At 39.8% G+C, this 21,870-nt stretch overlaps 2 protein-coding genes across 2 annotated transcripts; one reads left to right on the top strand and one right to left on the bottom strand.

Annotated features, from left to right (window-relative positions):
* Positions 1–688: 688 nt before the first annotated feature.
* LOC110975491 (uncharacterized) lies at positions 689–7,532 on the top strand. The gene is made up of 3 exons (XM_022228026.2): positions 689–1,583; positions 1,843–2,004; positions 2,825–7,532. The coding sequence occupies exons 1-3, from the start codon at positions 1,268–1,270 to the stop codon at positions 3,079–3,081; spliced, it is 735 nt and encodes a 244-aa protein (XP_022083718.2). The 5' UTR covers positions 689–1,267; the 3' UTR covers positions 3,082–7,532.
* A 2,578-nt stretch (positions 7,533–10,110) lies between these two features.
* LOC110975519 (lactadherin-like) lies at positions 10,111–18,319 on the bottom strand. Its single transcript, XM_022228066.2, has 5 exons — positions 18,056–18,319; positions 17,706–17,855; positions 16,141–16,315; positions 13,782–13,950; positions 10,111–12,093 (listed from the first exon to the last, which is right to left on the bottom strand). The coding sequence occupies exons 1-5, from the start codon at positions 18,099–18,101 to the stop codon at positions 11,950–11,952; spliced, it is 684 nt and encodes a 227-aa protein (XP_022083758.2). The 5' UTR covers positions 18,102–18,319; the 3' UTR covers positions 10,111–11,949.
* Positions 18,320–21,870: the final 3,551 nt, after the last annotated feature.

Genomic DNA, 21,870 nt, shown 5'->3' with positions numbered 1-21,870 from the left:
AACAAACCATTTAGAAACAATTTTGGAGACATTTGTGCAAGTTATTAGCTGGAATTTAATGAAGAAAAAGTCATGCTGTATACCTGCCCCCCCAAAAAATAACTAGAGGTTATACCTAAAGCCACACTGCAAAAGCTGACAAAAACTAATACATGCAAATCAGATATCAATATGGTCAAAAGTATGCAGTTTTATGAACTTCTGATTCATATTGCTAATCTTTCTGCTGCAGCGTCTCTCATGTTCCAATACTTGATCGCAAGCAAGTATACACTGTGATATATTTTAGCTAGTTTATTTTTCAGCTTGATTCGTAACTGTTATGCCACAAAATTCTTGAATGGTTATAAATCTATTCCAAAACCCATCACACCCAAACAAGATCTTACTGCGTCCTCAAAAAATCGGGAGTGTGGCCCGTCGTGGTGACATTATGTTTATCGTAGTAAGAACTTAGTGGAAACTGATTGCAAGGTGGTACTGTCTTCATGGCCATGTTGCGGAACGAAGTGGTGGGATACCAAAAATGTCCGGTGGCGCTCTTCCGATAAAGTTAACTTTTCGCAACAGTCATGTAAAAATTGAATATGCTCAATCTTTATGTAGTAGGCTCCCAGCTGCTTGAGATTGCAGTGAAGGCATCTTAACGACAGAGTAAAGACGGTATACAGGTAGTTTTCGCATATCAGAATCGTGGTAGGTTTCTTTATGGACTGGGGACAAGCCCGAATCAACCAGGAAGAGTTTTATTCCATTTCACTGAGTCAAAGAATTGAGCGGTCGCACTTCAAGCCTACAAATAAAATGCTCACCAATGCTTGTTTTCCAAAGGCTCGAAAACAAGATATGAAATATGTGGTGTGTTGCATGAAAAATATCTCCAGTGGTAAGAGCAACAGAAGCAGAGACATCAAATAGCCTCAAGGTCCTACAAAAATTATTGACCGCTCTCGCATAAGCAAAGAACTCACTGTGCAATTATCGGCCGATTAGAAAAGAGACCTTGATAGAAAGCGTTTCGCTTGTTTATATTTAGGATGTGCACTGGCATTCAGCCGCATTTTACCAGTCACAGACATTGTGCTCTGACGAACCTATAGACACACTTGTCATACAATGGACACCCTTATTTTATATGGTCAAAACAAGGTATGAGTAATCCAGAATATTTGCACGTTTAAACCATCAAGTGAGAAAAAGCACCGAAAAAGAAAGCGAAGAAGAAGAAAATTGTGTCACCGGTGATACCAAAAAGATTGCCTGAGATATGACATTTGAATACGGGATTCTTATTGCTATGGTGTGGTGCAGCGAGGTCTGCAAAGTATACGCAACGGGGACAGCAGCATATTCGAGTTATTTTGTGCTGGCGGAGCACGGGAAGTACAAGACGGTACAACACCGTGCTATCGCCTCCTTGGTCCAGGAAACGAGGCGGCATTGCGCGGCAGCCTGTCTGCAGGAAGATCGATGCTGGCAGTTCTGCTACGGGCCTTCCACAGGGCAATGCATCCTGGAGGATGCCTCCTTCATGTCACTGTCTGGACGTGGAACTGACAACTGCACCTACTACAGCAGACGAGGTAGGAATAGTACTGTAAATTGCATTCATTTTCCAGTTGTCGTAATGGAGGAGCATCACTTCTTCCAAAATGTTAAGCCATCTCTTACTAAAGCATGCAATTTTAATTTTTACCATGCCAATGTTCAAAATAAGGGTGGTCCAATAAGTTATAAGTTCACATAGGCCTTATGGTTACGGCTCCCTTCAATTTAACCAATGTAATAGAAGTGGTATTTTTATGTAAAATGATTCATCGATGGGTTTCGCTTTTTCCACAGTGTGCAACAGCTCGTACAGGCTGACTTCATTTCACCAGCACGTATTCCCATTCCCGGCTTTCAATGAGGAGTTTGTGCTAGACGCTTCCGTACAGTGCCAGGCTTTCCCTATGATCATCTTGTCTGAAGATGGCACCAAGGCGGGCACCAAGTACCAAATAAGTATGACAAATATGGCTCTGATCAAATCCTAGCAGAAAAAAAGATCGTCTCATACTTTCATCTAGAAGATGCATTTAACATGCAGCAGTGGTCGAAAGCTTAGATACATCTTTATAATCAGAAGCGCAAATGTGTGCCAGACATTTTGGAGGGTGGGGAACAAGGTAAAGGCGGAGAGGGCAACATGCCTGGCCATGGAAATGTGAAAAACTGGGTAGGGGCATAACCCCATATGACTTAATATAGAGGTCAAAATTCATGATATTAATGTACATCTGTAATACGTATTAGAGTCGTGCAAAATCTTACACCAGAATGGCATATCTGGGGCTTTCCGTTTTGAGTAGTATTGAATACATTTTAGTCTTGGGGAAGTCCGAACAGTTCTTTAATTAAAATCCACATTACGTTTTGCTTACCACTGAAAGTGTGGGGGTATTTCGACAGTTTATTCTCCCAGCCTCAAACATCGGAAGGATATATACACCAATTTCCATTGATATTTACACACGTCTTTAATGTAAGCGAAGTGTACAGTTCATTTACAAGTTTAACTCCCTTCTTTCTCGGCTACATTTTTTTTGGAATAAGAATCCATCTGCTCTAATTAGAGTGATTTATTACACTTGATACGTTATTACATTGTTGGCCAACATGCTATTATCGGTTGCTGATACATCATCCGATAACTACTTTGTACCAGATGGTTCTTTAGCTTGGAATAACATAAACAACGTCAAGAAAATCCATGAGGTTAGTTCAATATCTTTCGTTGAGGGAAAAATACAAATTTGTTTGTTTTCCCGGTTTGAATTTACAGTACTTGGTGGGACTACCAAGATCCGCAGATGCACTCAGTGCTCCGTGTTGAAAAGTGTACAGACCCCAGGTCTAGTGAGTCAGTATGAGATGCGACGCCTTTGGATGAGGTACAACCACGGTACCTTCATCTTGGGCAGACACAATGATGCACCATTCTTGCAGTGGACTGACCCGACACCTGTGGCTGCCCAGTTCGTCGGCTTCTCTAACTGGGGTAAGCCCGCGACCTGGGTAGCCCATCATACCTGTGAGTGAAGGCCTGCACCGTTAAGTCGTTTACATCTCGAAAGTCTTACGTCCTCGTATTGGTCTCATGTTCCATTTTTGGTTCCATCGGCCTCTACGCGTACGTCCCGTAGGTTCATACGTCCGCCTGTTTCGTTGTCTCATCGGTTTTTTTTTATGTCCAACTGGACCTACATCCCTCTGGTCCTACCCAAAGCTGAACCTTCGTCCCATTGATCCAGCGTCCAACTACGTTTCATTGTTTCTTTGTCCCACTGGTCGTTAAGTCCCATTTGTCCTACTTCCCAACTTATGATATATGCAGTTAGTCCCATGTCACATTGGACCTACACCCTAATGGTGATACGTCCCATTGTGTATTGTCCCATTGGTCCCAAGTTCCACCTGTTTCATCGGCCTTCACGTCCAATTGCATTATAGAAATTATTAACATCGCTGGACTGTGTTATACCACGATTTGAAGGGATGTTTGAGCTAGACTTAGATTTTATTCTCATCTACATGTATATATATATGCATGTTTTAATAGGCAAAATTAATATCTGCCAAGATGCCTCCAATAAAACACTCCGACGACGACCACAAAGAAACCATTTTGCTGTAAAACTACAGTAAGACGTAGCTAAGACTGGGTAAAACTACGGTTTGGCAAAAATCATTTTTTGAATAAGGTTGTATTATGTTTTTCCTGCTTTGTCGGCAATTGCTTGAAGTTTGCTTACAATCTGGGCACGATCAAGCTGAACGTGAGTCCCAACTCTGCTAAGATCCGATCAGATCGTTCTGCGATGTAAAAGAGTTCGATATGATATGATAATGGTAATACAATGTTGCTGCAAAAAATGTGTACGGTACGCTCCAATAAGCAATCTGCTGTCACGTTACCGAACATTTCCAATACATGTATATGTTAGATGGAAGGGTGCACCCTAGCAGAGCGTTGTGGGAACGGCAAAAGTTGTTTCCGCTGAAGATGCATTGGTACCATGTCTATGGATCGAAACACGACGCTGCCGTCTTGACTAGGTTGTTAATACGCTGTCAAGGCGATTTGAAACCATATTACAACCGTCCAACGTAAGCCTTGAACATGCTTAATACTTTGGCACCAACGTCCCGTGTATTACGACCCTACCGTATTACGTCGCTATCAGTTGCTAAATGAGTTCTAACAACGAGACACAAGACATCACCACGATTGGCCACCCATCCTGATTTCTTTTGAAGGCGTAGTAAGATCATGTGACTGGGGTTTATTTTAATCACCGTTGTTGTCCACTGGCTTGTTAAAAGACTGCTCAAACGTCCAGTGGATGAACGTTTAACCCAAATGCCTAACTTGTCCACATCTTATGAAATTTCATGAAAGTGTTGCAGGAAAAAAGTGACATTTAATCGTTTGGTTTTTAATATTAGGTAGAACATATATCCACATCCAGAGGTAAACGTGTACTGTACCTTTTTGGTTTATAGTTTTCCAGAATGAAAGTCCGTGTTTGATATTGTTACCTTTACTTTTTGGGCTTGCCGAATAAATATATGTCAATATGCCTTGATAATGAAACACCCTGCAACAGGTGGACAGCAATGAAAGTACTCCCCCCGCCTTTCAATGTTTTGAATGAATTATACATTGGTCCATTTGGAGAAAAGTAACTTCTTACCTGCTAAGGCAGAAAGAGTAATAACCCCCGATTAGGACCTGTCAAGATATGTACATGGGAAGAACGAGTAGGAAACGGGTTCTCTTGTGATACCAGATAACTGCGTGTAACTTAATGCCTTGAGGAGATATGACACGAGAAATATGACAGGAAATACCACGGCTATCAAAGCATCCTTTCCAGAAAAAAAAACTGCTTTGAAAAAAGAGCACGCACCCCGCCACCAACATCAACATTAGGAATGCTGTGTGAGCACCCATGTTCGCTCTCGATTTAATTACCACAGCAGACAAGCTGTCGCCAGGAAATGGCACCTAAGCTTGACTAGTGTCTCCAAACTTTGTTTCCTTAATTTTGTCCCCACATTAAAAAAATGCATTGAAATCGAAGGCCTGAAGTCAATCTGAACAAACTAAATTTTTCCCGACATTGGTCGGTGGCAACACTGTTGGGACAGTACTTGCTAGCTATGGGGTAGCTCCAGCAGTTGACGCAGTTTAATGGTACTGATCTCACATGAACAGTATTTTGAAGGGAATACAAGGGTGCACAGTTAAAGTGTCGCTACAAATAAAATATCGCTGAAATAAAAAATAAAATAAATTAAAGAACTGCGACAAGATACTCTCTAAGGTCAGCCTTTAGCTTCAATATAATTATCCAAGGGTTTCGAGGATACGTCTTTTCTCTTTTAGCACTTTTTCGAATTTGGACGTTCAAGGGAAATTTATGTGAAAAAAACCCTGCATGTAATTTGATTTGTTTGTCCTTGAACACCCATTCTGTTTGACATTGAAATTTATGTTGAACTGAAGAATTATCTCTCTGGTACTTATGGGTAGTAGTTTTTGGGCTCTAAGTATGACAAATTGTAGTAGGTCATATAGCCTGGAGAGAAAAAATTTGTGGAAAGGTGTGGTTATGTTTTTGCAGTAGAGCGTAGTGTTTTGGTAAATACATCGACTGCATTCTTGTTGTTCTTAATCAAAATTTGAAATCAATGAGTTCGTACTCAAGTAGTGTGTGAATATATTGATCGTTATGTCGTACTCAAGAAACGTGTGAATATTATTGATCGTTGTGTTCATGTGACCACTGACATTTCTTATTAATCGATTGGTCAGTTATTTCATTAACTGTGTAGGACTGTGTTGTGGCACAATTTGATTGGACTTCTTAGCCAGACTGAATTTTTCTCAACTATATATGTATAATCTCCTAATGCTTGAAAGCAATTACCATCGTTTTTCACAAGCAATTACCATCGTTTTTCACTGGTTTCCTAAACGTCTGCTAAAATATACAGTGGTTTCTAATCTAAAAGTCTTGGTTGCTAACTTTGTCATTACCTTTACTGTTTGGGGGCCTGCCAGAAGAATGCGTACGAACAGATTACGTGCGCAGTTGGCTGCTTTTCAGAAGGATGTATTTCTATTATTACTACAAAGTTATAGAACCGATAGGGCTACAACCAAATGTAGTCCTCCTGCAACCTCCTATTTTGAGCCTCTATGTATCTGGGGCACATCCAAAAAACCCTACCAATTCTGAGAATCCTAACATTCCAAAAAATCCTCATTGAAGTGTGCAGAGAAGTAATCCCTTTTCTTCAGCAACCTTCCCTCTGCTGTTATTGTTGGCAATCAACCACTCTGGACTTGTCAGCCCATAACGGCAACCGAACCTATTCCAAACTAAATCCAAACCTTAAAACAGTCTCGTAGGCTGCTGGTTGGATGGGATGCCTGTGGGTTAGGTTTCTGGGAAGGTTGGTGGACTTCAAACAAAAATCAGCGGACAGGCTCTAATCTTCTGCAGACAGTGTTGGGTTCGGTCTTCGGCAACTCCCCAGCGTTTATAAACTAAACCCGTTACAATTGAACACTTAGTGCGTTGAGACGTGAAGTGTTAAACACAAAAAGTGTTTATCATCGGGACATTAAACGCCTGTTTAGAGCTTATTAAACGTTATTTTTTTCCGTCAGGACTCTTCAGTGCCTATGAAATTCAAAGCTCCCGGTGTAAGTGTTATATATGGATGTAGAAGGATTATCACCTAATTTTTATGCTAAAAAATATACACTGTGTTAAAACAGTTCAGTTGTACCGCACAACGTTTGAGACACGACACACTCGTGCATGCGTGCTTCAATCGCTTTCCGCGTTCCCTGCACGTCTGCTGGCTGTTATTGGTTTCAAATATAGAGAGAGCCGACCATTCAGATTACATCTACTCGTTCCCTCCATATGATCTTGCATATAACATGCATAGATATTTCAGGATCTCGGGGGGTGATAATTTTCTGAAGAAAAATAAAGTCTGTCAACAGTCTGACACCCATTTCCCCCGTGTTAAGCTGTGCCCGTTGGCTTGCCACTCCTCACATCACTGTGTATACCTGCCCACGTGTATTCTCATTACCAAATAACGTGCAGTTCATAAACACTGCACCATTTATAAACGTGTCAAAGTGTATAAAGAGTGTTACAGCCTGTACACACGATTTGTCCTTTGTGTAATTAACACAAACGGATTTATAATTAAAAAGTGTTCACAAATAATTCCAAACACATCAAGATATTTAACAATAAACAGACGTTGTTTTTAATAAATAAAATGGTATGTTAAGTGCATGAACGTGTCACGTGTTCATTTAAAACGTGTCAAAATGTGTAAACGAGTAAGATTTGCGTTTAGAAGTTAAACGCTTGGGTTTTACATTGTAGCTGCTGTAGATCAGAACAGGTACCGCCAAATCGGCTTGAAATAAGCAAGAACAAGTGGACAGGGGCGTTAGGATGTGTGAGGTTAACGCCCATCTCGTACTAGCCAGTCTCTTCAACAGTCGTAATGTGAGGAATAATGTAATAGCTCAATGCAATGTAATGTAATGAACAGTCAGATTTTATAAGCAGTTAGACCCACGACTGTGAATCATGACTTATGACTCTCAGTAACACTGTATGGGATCTGTCGTATCCTGGAGCCTTATGCTTTCCCAGAGATTTAAGCGCTACAATTATCTCTTTCAGTGCCGTTGACTCCAGCAAAAAGCTGGACTAAGGGAGTATGCTGTTGAGTTTCTTAATTTCTAGTTGCCTGCTTTGACGGATTTTTTCGCCTCAGTCTTAACCCTGGGACGCGGTATGATTTTTTTTTACGTGGTGGCCTCTACGTAGGGTTAATAATTGACTAGAACAGTTGCAACTACGTTTAGAGAGACAGTGCATGGTTAAGGTGGATCTCATCATGGTACTTCAGTAGTACTTAAGTACACATTGTCCAGATCATTGCATCAAAAGAAAGTATTAAATTTTATTCTATCGGAACATCTTGAAATAACTTCATGCCAAAGATTCTTGTAGTCTTAGTGAAATGATCAGTATGAATGAAATGACTTTTTTTCTGTGGATTTTGTCTGGGGTATGAAAAATTTTGACTAGGAGCAAAAAAATCCTTATATGTTAGTATGCAAACTGGAGTTTAGTCGACTCTCATGTGGGTTTGTGTATTGCAACAGATGTAGTGGAAGTACTAACATAATAGCTTTAACAAATAAAGAATTTAGAAAAGTATGTTATTTTCTAAAGGTTGTGGCTAATTTTGAGCACAATTGTATGTTCAGCACTGTAAAGACAGCTGAGTAGGCTTCATTGAGGTCTGGTGATATTCAGATACCCTTGGTATTAGCTGTCTAATGAGTTTAAAGAACTTTTTCCAGCTAGCCTTTTGAAAATTTCCCATCCTCTTTTTGGGAGGCTTACGATGGTCATTTTGACGTCACTGCAAGCGATGGCAGGTGAGTGGCAGATCCGGGAAATGTTTGCAGCCCCATTTTGTTGTACCATTTACTGATGGTGTTAGAGGCAAGCCACAGGCTTCGGCAGGTCCACTAACTGTGTTTTCCTGTGACAAGTGTTCTAGGCAGTGGCGTAACCACGGGGCATGTCCCTTAGGTCCCCCCCCCCAAAAAAATTAAAAAAACAAACAAATGGAGGAATGGATATTGAACAAAGCTAACCTGAACCAAAAACCCACACCTGGTGCCCCTTTGTGCCCCCAGCAGTACAATCCTAGCTTCGCCACTGATTCTAGGATCTTTGATGTGGAACAGGAGAAAAAGACTGTTTTCTGCAAAATCACTGACAACAGAGTCCTTTCTATAGCTATTATTGTATCTTCATTGAATGTTTCTTCAATGAAAATAATGGCAAACGTAGGGAGAAATGATATCTGCAGGTCAGCAGGTAAGAAACCGTTCAGCTTGCAGATAGAGGAACTCGTATCTCCAAAGAATCATCACTCAATTGGTTTAGTTAGGGGATACCTGTGTCGATATTCCCCTTTTTGTTAAAGCAGGCAATGCCGTGTTTATAATGGCTTAGGTCGAAACATAACAGGGTTTTACATTTAAAACATTAACGCCTGAAGTCGGAGGTTGTTGATAAAGGTAGTGTTATGTCTGTCTTCGGTCACATTTCTAAAATACTCATGTCAGAATTAGTGCTCTTAACTTAAGATTACCAATCCTGATATTGGTATTTCCTCAGGTGGTTTCGGTAACATGAGTCATTTCCCCCAAAATATATATTGTTAGAAGGAGCAGTGCCATGTTAAATCTCCATATTTGGGTTGTGCAAGGATTCCAGAAGCTCACCGCATGACCTGTCGCTCGTACGCTCTCGTGGTGTCGCTTTCTATTTGATAGCCTTCTGTTTCGTAACATTTGGTGGGAGCACTAAAATAAGCGTTAAGCTTGAAAAAAGCAACAACTTATAAATTAGTCACGGGGCTTTTCTCGGGAAAAGAGGCAGTCAACAAAATACCCCAAATACACATATACCTTACAATCGACTGTAGGGGTTTAAGGGAGCGAGCAATATACGAAAATGTTGAAATCGCTGTAAATTACAGAAGAGACAACGTGGTTCTTTAAGGACAACTTTTACTTTGGCAATTGTCAAGGGCATCCGGGTTACTAAAATTGTCACGGTATCATTATGCAGGTTGTTCAGCCTTATTCCCATGCAACATTCGACAAAGAGTGGAAATGGGAAAAAGGGTCCTTTTTTTAAACAAGCTAGGTCACTCAAGACACGCACTGCTTTTTCCAAATGGCCTCGGACGCGTTTAATTTTTGCCAGCACTCCAGTTGTAATATGAAACTGGTCACTTGCAATTTCCACGGAAGCAATTACTTTCATTTTGTTTACGTGGAGGGGCTGGGCTCTGCTTTTTTTCTGTACTCTGTTTGACAATTTTGGTGATTCCATATATAGAAACGATGTACATGCGTGGCATCGATTTAAATTTTTGTTCTCTCTCTCTTTTATAAAGGCGCTCGTTTGCCTTTAAAAATACCCCAGTATTTCTTTTGAAGGAAAGTTGCAAGAGCACTGGCACCTCTCTTTTGGACCAAAAAGTCGAGCTGCACAGCTGAGCTTTGAAGATACACAAAGAAACAAACGAACAAAAACCGACTAAGAAATAAAAGGATCCCACGGTTAGCGTGGGCATCGACGAAATCAGGCAGTCTTATTTATGAAAAGCACACTCCGTGTAGTTGTTTTCGTGTTGCTTGCGTATGGATGATTGGAGACCAACCTTACAAAGGCCGTCTCTGAATGGCTGCACCTGCGAATAATACCCATGTCTTTGGGAAGTAGATATGGAGCTGCTTTCAGGGACTTCAATATTGGAACTTTTTCTTATTGGGTCTGTTATTTATTTAATTTTTATGGGGTTTTTAGAGCAGACACAGTATTCAGAATCTATTGGCCCATGGCATCCAGAACAATGGACAGCGAAACTTGAAGCATGGCTCCTTTCTAATCAGCGCTGACACTTCGTTCGTTACCGCGTAAAGTCAGGCAGTAATTTAAAATATTAATGAGTGCATTTTTTGTCCTCGACTGTTGTTGAAAAGTAGTCAACAAGGATTGCTTTTTCAAAAAACAATTTGCATTGATAATGGTTATATTACAATTGTACTGAGAAGGAAACAGCATTTTGCTTCAAAAATGATTTAACAATGTGGAGTCGATTGGCCCACAAAAAACAACAAGAAGGAAAAAGACTCCACGATATCAGCGACAAATATATTTATGTAATATTCTAACGGTGGTTGCTCAGCCATTGACAAAACCTCTTCTATTGATGTCTCCTAGCTTTTACTCCGTTTTCTCTGCTTCGAATTGAGGACCTAAATGACTTATAATTTGAGTTGCAATTTTAGCGAAGTTCGGAGTTTGTAAGCGTTGATTGGAGAATCGCAGGGATTGATTTAATAATACCTGGGTATTTTCAATGTACCAGTTGATGACTAGTCCTGAATTGATTTGATGACTCTACTGCCTTCTGAAAGCACTTAAAGTTTGAACTAAATACGGGCGTTTCACAATAGCGGTCTTCGAAGAGTTTGAAACGCATTGGTCAATCATGATGCGCCAAATCGTTCGACCCAGGGCGCTTTTGGAAAGGGTTTTCAGATTTTACGCGCTGTGATTTGCCAACGCAATGCAGACTCTTGGGGAGGCACTTTTTTGAATCGCTTGTGTTCTGAAACGAGTGCAAATTTAAAGGCAGCTGGAGAACAGCAGTATCATTGATATGTTAAATTAAATGTCACTGTGAAAGAATACGTTTGAAAAAAATGTTTGCTATAAAGTCTAATCTGATTTTGGTTAGAAAAAAACCTAGGGCCCACATTTGCAATGATGAGAATCATAGGCTAAGCCAACGGTCGCGTTAGAATTTTGAACCTAAAAAGGTAACGTATCTCTTAAAGGGGTGGTCTGAGTTGTTAATGTTTATACAAGATAGTGTTTTACCTTAACTCTTTACATCAAATAATCTATTAGTGAATGTGATACTAAAACATGATTAAGAAAGGGTAAAGCCACAAAACAACCATTTAGCCTATAAAACTAATGTCCTGAAAACTTCCAATATGCTAATATTTCTTTAGCGCAGTCTGCATAAGTCCGTTCAATTAAGCAGTCAAATACATGTATATGATATAATTTGTTTAAAGCAAGATGAAAGATGTATTTATACACTGTATATGTATTTTCTCGCGTTAGTAGCAACACGCACAATCTAGAGTCTCTCAAAAGGCACAGATCCGTCAATATTTGTTTGTTGAAGCAATTTTGTCTGCATTTATATTAAACTTTTACCAAGAAAGGCATTAAACACGGTATGTTCGAGTTATTAACGGCGACATCCAAGCAACTCCAATCGTAAAGCAACTCCACGTTGCCATCCAGTAGGCTCAATGCGCACTGTTACGGCGTCTACTCTCTCATTAAACATATTAGTGACTGGGGTGTTGCCGTTACTGTTACCGATGAATATCTGGAACGAAACAAAATATTTACGGTTTACATTAATTATTTGCTTTATTAAGTAGATTTGCGCGACTTTTTATAAGTTAAACAGATAAGTTTTGCCGTCCTTGCGTAAGATCAGGCGGAAGGGAGAGCAGTGCACGCCGTATTTACGCAATTACGCACCCTGTGGAATAACAGCGCAGTAAAACCATATACTGCGTGCAACACACGTGTCCAGGTTCTTATCGGTCAGACATCAGGAAGTTGGACCTCTCCTAAAACCACAAAACTGGTGAGTACAAACTACATATGAAATGGAAGTTCATTTATTAAAATAGTTAAAAAATCAAAGTATTTCTTCCTGCTGAAATTAACATTTGTATAGCCAAGCAGATAAGACAAAACCTCTGTTTTTAAAACTCCAGATGAGTTTTGTTTTAATATTGGAAATGGGAAAGTATTTTCCAAGCCAGGATACTTCTGAACGACAGGTGGTAGAATTCAACGTACTTTAACAGCTACGTCAGCATTGCTAACTCGCAGCAGCACAAATGATCTGGTTTTCTGTGATTACGAGAGATCCTGCATTTAAAAAAATGCAGTTCTTTTACGTTACTGTTTACAATTACATCCCGACGCTTCATTGCTTTTAGTATACAGGTGTCCGTTCCCAATCACTAATAGAGGGGAAATGTCATGCAATAAACCGATTGCACCTGCAAAGGTCTCATGAACTTCAACAAAACCTGGTGTCCTCCCGTAACATAATATGTCTTTAGTGTTGTTTACCATACATAAAGCCGATTTTCGGTATGGTACTCAGCCATAGTCTGAGTACTTTGCCAACCGGCTTTATTTGTTGGTAAATAACACTTAAGATACACTTTGCCGTGGGAGGAAGCCACGTTTGTTATGTTTATGCCCATGCACTATCAGTCTACCACACGACTTAGTGAGCGCAATGCATGTCAGGCCCCTGCATTCATCATGCACAGTCTGTGTGGTCTGGGATCCCCTTTCAACTATGACAGGATACACATGTCAAATCTTGGGAAAAGACTTTTTTGATAATCTGCGTCATTGCATTCCTTCATTACTGCACTTGTATAACAGAGGGAGCGTTATCCATGCTCTTATTGTTATAAGAGTAGTATGTTCAGTGTTGAATATGCATATACAGCTGCAATTCTTAAATGTAATTTCGGGGAGTGAAGCTCGTATAGTTGCAGTACTTTTCGCAACTTCCACTGGGCTCTTCTTACTTTGTATTATTTTTTTTCTGACCAAATTGTTCAATAAAGTGGAAATACAACTGTTTTTGTTTACCACAATATAATTAGGTATATAAAGCATTTGTACAATTTGTAGCTTTAGATCATTTTCGTTTTGTGAATGGATCTGAACCTAGTTTGGAATTTAAGGTGGCCGGTCTGCCCAACCCCTGGTGTCCGACAAAATGTTAACAGGTGAATTTAAACAACATATGGCTTTGGCAAAATGAGTGGAAGTGATTAAAAGCAACATGAGGCTGAGAGCATATACCAGTGTCATCATGGCTAAAAGGGATAAAAGTAACACGCGGCTCTGACATAACCTAAACCGTTCTTTTTCTGCGATACAGTAGATATTTATTCGAGTCTGAGGGCAGGCCTAAACGCTTTATGTGTTCACCTGTTTTACAGTATATACACTGTGGGCGTTTACAGTTTATACCTTGGCATTTCCACTTTCCCCTGCTACGTGTACACGTTCGGACGACGGCTGCTCCTGATATGCCACTTTATAATTCGTCACATACCAAGCGTCTTTTCCTTGTGTGACCACGCCATTCACCTCTGTACTCTCCCCGAGGTCCACCTCAATCCAGGCGTTTGCATCGCCACTATATTGAATGAAAGGGGAAAAGAAATAATGGGATAACGACACTCCTCCAATAAACTCATCTGTAAAAAAGAGGTTGTCCAAAAATTGCAACTGCAACTATACGTACTGCAACTATCTCTAGTGGTGAAATGTGTAAGTCGATTCTTATTGAGATTGTAAAATTGAGATGTGATTACAAATTCTTCAGTTATACTCTTCAGACAAAGAACCGACGGGAAAATCGGTTTGTAGTTGATTTTTTTTCCATATCTTTCAAGCAGATTATCAGGTGACTATGGATATTTGTAGTAAATATGACGTCAGTTATTTTTGTAAGTGAATCTTGGGTGCGTTTACCTTTATTCATAACATGTTACGTAGGCCTACATTCCTGAACAGTTCAGGCGATTATCTTGAATATTTCTGAAATAAAACTGCATTGTAAGTTCCAAATACAGATACTCACTCGGAATTGCGAGTAGATAATATGAAATATTGATTCAAGAAGTACAATCAATCTAACTCTTTGGTGTGAACTGAATACTACTGCAGGGTGTGTGTTTATGGTGCTCAATGTCAATGGCACAAAATGACGAAAGCTAAGGAGCGAGTGCAATGCTACATATGAGCAATTTGATTGGAACATTTCTATTGAAATAGTAAGGTGAAAAGAGGAAGCAGATAACAAGGGAATATTCGAGACGCTTTTAAGTCCCGGCGAACGATAAAGGGTTGACAGGCTTTCGGGAGCTCAGATCTCTGGGGGTATGAGGAACTTATTGGTATGGAAACGTCTGTCGGTCACTTAATATCAGATTTGACAATTAAAATAGTCAAATTATCTTTTTGTGCCAAGGAATTTTATAATACTGTTTGTATATCCGTATTAGGCCTTGGGAAACCTTTAGGAAGTTTTAAGGACATGAAAGTCCGGTGATATTCTAAGAGTCAAAGTAAAAAAATGTGTGAGTTTTTCAGTTGAGTGGTGAAGAATTCGTGTAGTACTTCTCTCTCCATATATTTATCAATTTTATTTTTGAATATATGGTTGCCTTGCTTTACTTTAGAGGATACTTATGAGTATCACTGTTGGTTATATTTTGAGAGGCAAATTAATAAATTGTGTATGTTCTTCAGTGGAGCTGTGAAGAATTTGTGTAGTTTTTCTCTCTACATATATTTATCAACTTTATATTTGAATGTGTGCTTTACTTTAGGGGATACTCATCAGTACCACTAGTGGTGATATTTTGAGAGACAAAGTAATAAATTTTGTGAGTTCTTTAGTTGAATGGTGAAGAATTCGTGAAGTACTTCTCTCTCCATTTATTAATCATTTGTTTATTTTGAAAAAATATAGCTGCCTTGCTTTATTTTAGAGGATACTCACGAGTATTACTGTGGAGAGTCATTTGGAAACAATTATTTCTTCCTCTCCACTGTTCAGAGCATTATCTGTTATGGTTCTCCAGAGGTTACCCTTCTACACTTGTAGCTCATTCTTGTAATTGTTTGAATGCTTGTTCAATGTTTATTATTTCTAGAAACCGCAGTATTCCTCTAAATGCGATTGGTTTATACGCTTTGGCTGTAAACTTTCGTTCCAGATTTCAAACGGCTTAACCGGTGGGACATGACCCTGTAGGCCTAGGGCCTAGAAATTTCCCATTTTTCATATGACATTGCCGTCATCGACAAATCCTAGGGCTTCTTTTTAATCACAGACCACCGTTTGAACGATCCTGTCAAAATGTACCCCCCTGTCCCAGCTTTCGACTAAGGAAAATCACCTCTTTTCGGTTTTTGTATCAATGGGTTATTGAAAGGTCAACTATTATAAACGAAGTAAGGGGACATGTCGAATGGTCAGGACGAAGCTACTAATATTAGCTATTATGGCCACATTATGTGGTCATAGTACGTGCATGTATATGCAACTAAAAAGTGCTTCGGGACTTAACGTACAGTTTCCCACCCAGGCTCTTCTGAATGTCTATTTTCAAAAAGGAAAAAAAAAACTCATCATCTTCCAGTCACCTGCCTGTTGTAGACCAAAATCTATGTCTCCGCTTTTCGATGGGGCCATGTGTAAACCGTGTGCTTTGTGGCTGCGGCTAGGGCTTTTTGCCATTTGCTCCCCCCATGGAAAGGTTTCATCCGCTTACAATGTCCGTTTTGTTTCTGTCTTTCCCTATACCTATATTTATACCTGTCGGCTGCCCACATGCCCGCACCGTTGAGTCGAGCCTTCCGAGCAGGGTAGGACGAACCCCAAGTACTCGACGCGCTGATACTTCTATCTGGAATGGTCTTGTCCTCCATCCCTAAAGGCCTTGGGGTTGAACAATCCACCGTCGTGAGTCCAGGCTCGGTAGGTCTTTCCTCTGGGGGAAGACAACCACACAGTTTTCAGTTGAGAAACGTTCAGAAGACTCCTAACAAGTACGATAATATCAACACAAAACTTATATATGTGTGTGTGGGGGATCGAGATGCATCTGAATAAATGTTTTCCTTTAGACACAACAATGCCATTCAATTATTTCTTCTGTGGCCTGTAAAGTGCTTTTCATCAAGGCAAAGGCAGATCCAGAACAAGATTTTCCAGGCGTTATCCTGTTGCTCGGGCACCAAATTATTGGGATTTCTCTATGGGACCGCCCAGGTGTTTTGTGAGGAAGGCTCTAATATATAGCTGGAAAAGGAATGAAGTAGTTTTTCCACAAATTTTCCTAGGAAGGGCAGATTCGTCAATGCATTTGATTGTACATTGCAGACACTTAAATAGCAAAGAATCAGTTGTTGCAGAGCGCGTGCTCTCCAATAATTGCAGGATCTTGAATGGGCATGATATTGATCGTTTCTATATTGTGATAAGTGTCCAATTTTATGTGCGTTTGTGTCGTTCGTTACTGAGCTGCGCGTTCAAATAGCGGCGTCTGCAATCACGAGGCTCGATTTTAACACAAGGCATTATTTAAGTTATGGAATTTTCCTGGAAAAGTTATTATTTCGTGCTAAGATAGTACACGATCAAGTATCACAAGTCTGATTTATTTATGTTTCGTTATTTATTTTAGTATTTGGTTAAGCGATGACAATTATTCCTTATTGGATAACAATTGTACTGCCTTAATTACCGAGTGTCATTGCTCCTTTTTGAAGTGTAAACTACAAGTTCAAATAAAAGGCTTTTTTCCATGATAAGATGCTAATTGCCATACAAAATATTATTGGAAAAAATTTGTCTGTCTCTGACTCACAAATAGATATAAACCAAAAACGTTGAAGACTTGACATTTCGTACGATCAAGGCTTGTTTACTGCCACTCTCCGGAAATTAGTTTTTCCGCTTCAATATCCAGTTCTAACAATTTTTCTCTAAAGATATTATTCCTGATATATTTAGAATCTTTTTTGCGTTACTGGCCATTCCCGAATTCCTCGCCCCAAAGAATTAAGATATTTATTTTCATATATTTTTTTTGCCGAAAAAAGTATAACAAAATGATAAATCCATTTACAAAAATAGCCAGTTGCAGGTTTTTGGTTTGAATGGGTGAAACGGTTGAGGACTCTATTACCTAAATTGCCTGCACATGATTTTAAAACCAAAAGCCGGAATTAGAAATGTAATCATAATTTAAACATTAAGAAATTTGATAAAATACTTCTGATTTCAAACCACTGCCTATTTAGATTGATTAATATAAAAACCAATGGTTAAGGTTATTCAAAAACTGCACTTATTTTGCCGGTTGTTAGGTAGCTTACCAGCAAGGATACACAGCCTCCTCTCTGGACAACCACCACGTATGTTTTGCAGGACTTGCTTCTTCCAGTTGTCCAAATTACTTGGATCAGGTTTGGGTGGGGGACCAAAGTAACATGTCCTTGCTGTGCTCTCCGCTCCACTCAACAGCACTTGAATTCAAAGACAAATAATGATCAAATAATGATCAACAAAATCTACAGAGATGCCTCCTATGCTGGGAATGGTACTTGCTTTCCGGACGTTATTTAATAGGATTAAAAGAAATTTGATGGAATGGCTGACGATCTCAAAAGATTCACAACAAAGAGGAACGAGAATAAGACTATAAAATGGAAGAAAAGAGGTATACCTGCCATTGTGGAACCAATCACAGTGAGAATTGCAGCTCCATCCATTTTCGAAAATGCTGTGACTGAATTTTCTGCTAGGCCTGTGAGGGTTCCTGTTTATCAATGAAAGTCAAACCAGCTTACCCCGCCCGCATGGACAATTGAACGGTCTGACGTCTAAGGGCGGTCCAATTGCTGCATGAGTGAATATTTCTGATCATCTCAAAGCTGGAGCGGCCGGGGCGTATTCCGCCCCAGGCACTGTGGTTGTAAAACAGTGCTCCGCTCCATCGCGGTCCTGAGTGGTAGGCAAGTTATGTGATATATTTTTTGAGTCTTCATTAATAGACAAAGGAGTGTCAGTGCAATGCACGCACTGGTCCACCAGACTCCATCTTGAAAGCTTTCGATGAAACCTTTCAAAGACACACGTCCCTACGTTACACACTCATCTATAAAATCACTTAGAAGCATCATCTTAAAAACAAAAATTGGCAAGAGTGATATGTTCCCATCACCTTGTCAAGGCCGTTTTCTTCTTATATCCCCATTGTCGGAAGTGGACAAAGTTTCGGGGTGTGGGCAAAGGCCCAACTACACTAAACCTGGTCCATACAATCGGTTTTCGATATTTCAAGGTCGGCCAGAGCCTCTAAGGGTTTTCTCTTAAATTCTTTACAAATATGTTGAACACAATCCATTTTTATCGTCCACCTAAATCGAAATGCCCCTAGTTGGGACAGACTATAACCAGGTATCACTCGTTACAATTTTTTCAATTCTTGATTTTGTACAAACCAAGCAAACGGGAAAGAAATGAAATGCCAATAAGTATATTTCCAAAAAAGTTTTTAGCGTTTTGTATGACCTTAAACGCTAGAGGGGCTAAGCCATCTAGACAAGATTACGTATTTTATTTTACGGTATCATAACGTACGGTAACATGTTTTATTCATCAGTAAAGCTAATTACCGGTTAATAATAAAGTGGCAACGCGAATATACATCAGCGAAACCTTCCATTAACTACTTGGTCTGCTTTCTGTTTGGTCTCTTTTTGGAATCTTAATGGGTTTTTTTCAGTGATGTAGAACGAGTTTTATTAGTGCTCATCAATAAATTGCACAGTTCACCCGTGGAGATGAGCATAATTTTGAAATGTTTACACAAGAATCCGACTGATACACCTTTTTCAACAAAGAAGTTAAAATATCGTAAATATCGAACAGGATTTCAAACATTAGAAAAGTAATTTTATAAAAAAGTACACCTAGATAATGATTACTATAACGGCAAAATTACTTTATTAAATTACTAAAAACATTTTCCTATTTGGATTTCTCCCCTCTAAAAAACAGGGAAAAAATAACTAGGGAAAAATAGCTTTATAGAAAATAGTGATAAAATACTGATAAAACACAATTTTTCTAAGTACGAAAACTGTTTTTCAATTACTTTTCAAAGTTTCATTGAAGAGTAATAGTGGAAGAATTTAATAACAATGGCACTTTTTGATATTTTCTTAATTAATTCCATATTACACGTATTCACAGGGGCCATAAATGACTCAATAGGGGAAAAGTACAAATGCTTTTTAGAAAACAAAATCCTACTGGCAGTTTAAAAAAATGATATTTAAAAGATATTTTAAATAAATGCTACTTTTTAAAATAGAAAACTACTTTTAAGAAATGTAGGATGTAATGCTCTGGTGCTAAAATTATCTGAAATGTCACTTTTAGGATCCCTTTTTAAATGCACAACATGCAAAACATCAACGTTGGTTACACAGTTAGAAAACAGTCACTTTTGTCACACGTTGGGCTGTGTACAGGAATTTTAAGAACTGCAACGCGGCACATTTCCTTAAAAACGTTATCTCCATCACCACTATGACGTGGGCAAGGATTTCCCCTTCTCTTTCCAGTTTTCTTTTTCGCTTATGTTTTTATCGTTGAAATTCATTTCTATCCTTTAACCTAACTGGGATCTTTTCATTTATCTGAATAAATTTTCTTGAAGCCCAATCCTGCCCCATCTGTGGACCGGTAGTCAACAACGCGCTGCTCCAGGGGAACACCCAATTCCTGCAGCGGACCGCCCCCGAGGAAGGAGTTACCCTGGCCATTGAAGCTGATCAGGGCAATGTGGTCATGTACGTCTCCACACCACACCCAACCCCAATAAGGCGTTTCACGACGACCGCCTGGAGGTGACGGGGGCAGGGCAGGGTGGAAGTCTTCAATTCTTGAATAAGGGCAACCTCTCGGTAGAGATGAACCACGGTGACGTCCAAAAGCGACAGGTGAGCGCAGTTTGATTGTTGCTAAGGTTTTGATAATTGAAACTTTGAAATAGGGAACTTCCGCGAAGTATGGTGGCCCTAGAGGGACATCGCCAATCGTCAATGTTAGCGTCAATATGTGCGATCAAATGCACGACTTGTTTCTCCGGGCGAAAATATTGCCGCATTTTTTTTCTCAGCAAGCCAGGTGGAGAGAGAAGCTGCACGGCTATAGACACAGCAATTGGTTTTTAACATTGTGCCCCCTGCGTTGTGTCAAATCTGCCAAGCCGAATAATGACTTGAGGTCATTCCAAAAAAGTGCGCATACGTGTGAACTCTTCATTTCCGGCTAGCTTGCTGTAAAAAAAATCGTGGCAATATTTCCGACCAGAGAGCGAGTTGCAAATTTGGTGGAGAATATTGACAGCATACTAACGACCAGAGAGCAAATTGTGAATTTGGTCACAAATATGGACATCAGTAATTTAAGTATTTAAGACCCTCTGGCGAGACAGCACGTGACCAAACAACCTAAGAAATCATGTGATCTGATTGTTCTACCAACTGCCACGCATCACCTGATCGAACTCCTGTGACTTCTCCTGACTTTTCCGCCACCTACCTTTTGAGAGGGGTGTCAATCATCGGATTGCCCTGGCGGTGACTGAAACCACTGACGTATATATATATAAAAAAACACAACAAAACAAAACCAAAAAAAAAACAAAAAACCCTGGACATGCAACGTCTCAGTATAAAAAAGGAGCCAACCAGCGGTCATTTTACCGAGCCCGAACACAAATGCAAGGGTTGGCCTTGGATGAGTGAGTCACGGTGTTTCAAGAACGTGAAGTGGGAATTTCCCGTGTATTTTAATATTGCTTTTTAGTTTGTTGGATTCCGCCCCCCCCCACTGCAGACTACGGTCCAAAAAGGACACTTCGTTCATAAAACATACTAGGAAGGCCTCCGTCTGATTTATTTCGAAAGAAACATAAAAAGAAACATTGAATATGACTCGTTTAATTAACTACAACTAAATCGGTGAAAACCTGATCACAGAGCGCAGGATTGTGTCTAAAATTGACGTAGATGCCTCAAGCCAGACCACGCCCCCCCAAAAGGACACACCCCTCTCAAAATATACTGAGAGGTCTGCCTAGGAAGGCCTCTGTCTGATTTATTTTGAAAGAAACAGAAAAAGACGTTGAATCATGGGATCGTTGAAATACAACTAATTCTGAGGCAATTTGGTCACAACGTGCTGAATTGCGTAAAACAAATTGACCTAGATGCCTCCTTGGAGGGTTTTAAACGTCTGGATAAATGAGGCAGCAAAGCTTATGGTATTAAATTAGCCATCTAATAAAACTGCACTAGCAGATCATAGCAAGCACAAGCGACTGTTGCTGTGACACTTCAGTATGCCTAGCTTGAAGTGTCAACGAATTGTGACGTAACAGACTGCGGTTATCGAATATGTTCAAAGGAAATGATTCCTGCATGACGACGGGATGCATGCACTGCAATTCCGTGTGTCTGTGTCTGG

Source organism: Acanthaster planci, linkage group LG20 (assembly GCF_054643075.1).
Source record: "Acanthaster planci isolate LZ-2023a linkage group LG20, COTS_SCS, whole genome shotgun sequence".
Lineage (NCBI taxonomy): Eukaryota > Metazoa > Echinodermata > Asteroidea > Valvatida > Acanthasteridae > Acanthaster > Acanthaster planci.
This window is presented reverse-complemented; position numbering and strand designations above follow the sequence as displayed.

Excerpts from the sequence above, each read along its gene's own strand:
- LOC110975519 (XM_022228066.2), bottom strand. The coding sequence starts at position 18,101 with ATGGATGGAGCTGCAATTCTCACTGTGATTGGTTCCACAATGGCAG. Across the intron at positions 16,316-17,705 it reads GAGGCTGTGTATCCTTGCTG|AGGAAAGACCTACCGAGCCT; the intron begins GTAAGCTACCTA and ends GTCTTCCCCCAG. Across the intron at positions 13,951-16,140 it reads GGCATGTGGGCAGCCGACAG|TGGCGATGCAAACGCCTGGA; the intron begins GTATAAATATAG and ends CATTCAATATAG.
- LOC110975491 (XM_022228026.2), top strand. The coding sequence starts at position 1,268 with ATGACATTTGAATACGGGATTCTTATTGCTATGGTGTGGTGCAGCGAG. Across the intron at positions 1,584-1,842 it reads CACCTACTACAGCAGACGAG|TGTGCAACAGCTCGTACAGG; the intron begins GTAGGAATAGTA and ends CTTTTTCCACAG. Across the intron at positions 2,005-2,824 it reads GGGCACCAAGTACCAAATAA|TACTTGGTGGGACTACCAAG; the intron begins GTATGACAAATA and ends TTGAATTTACAG.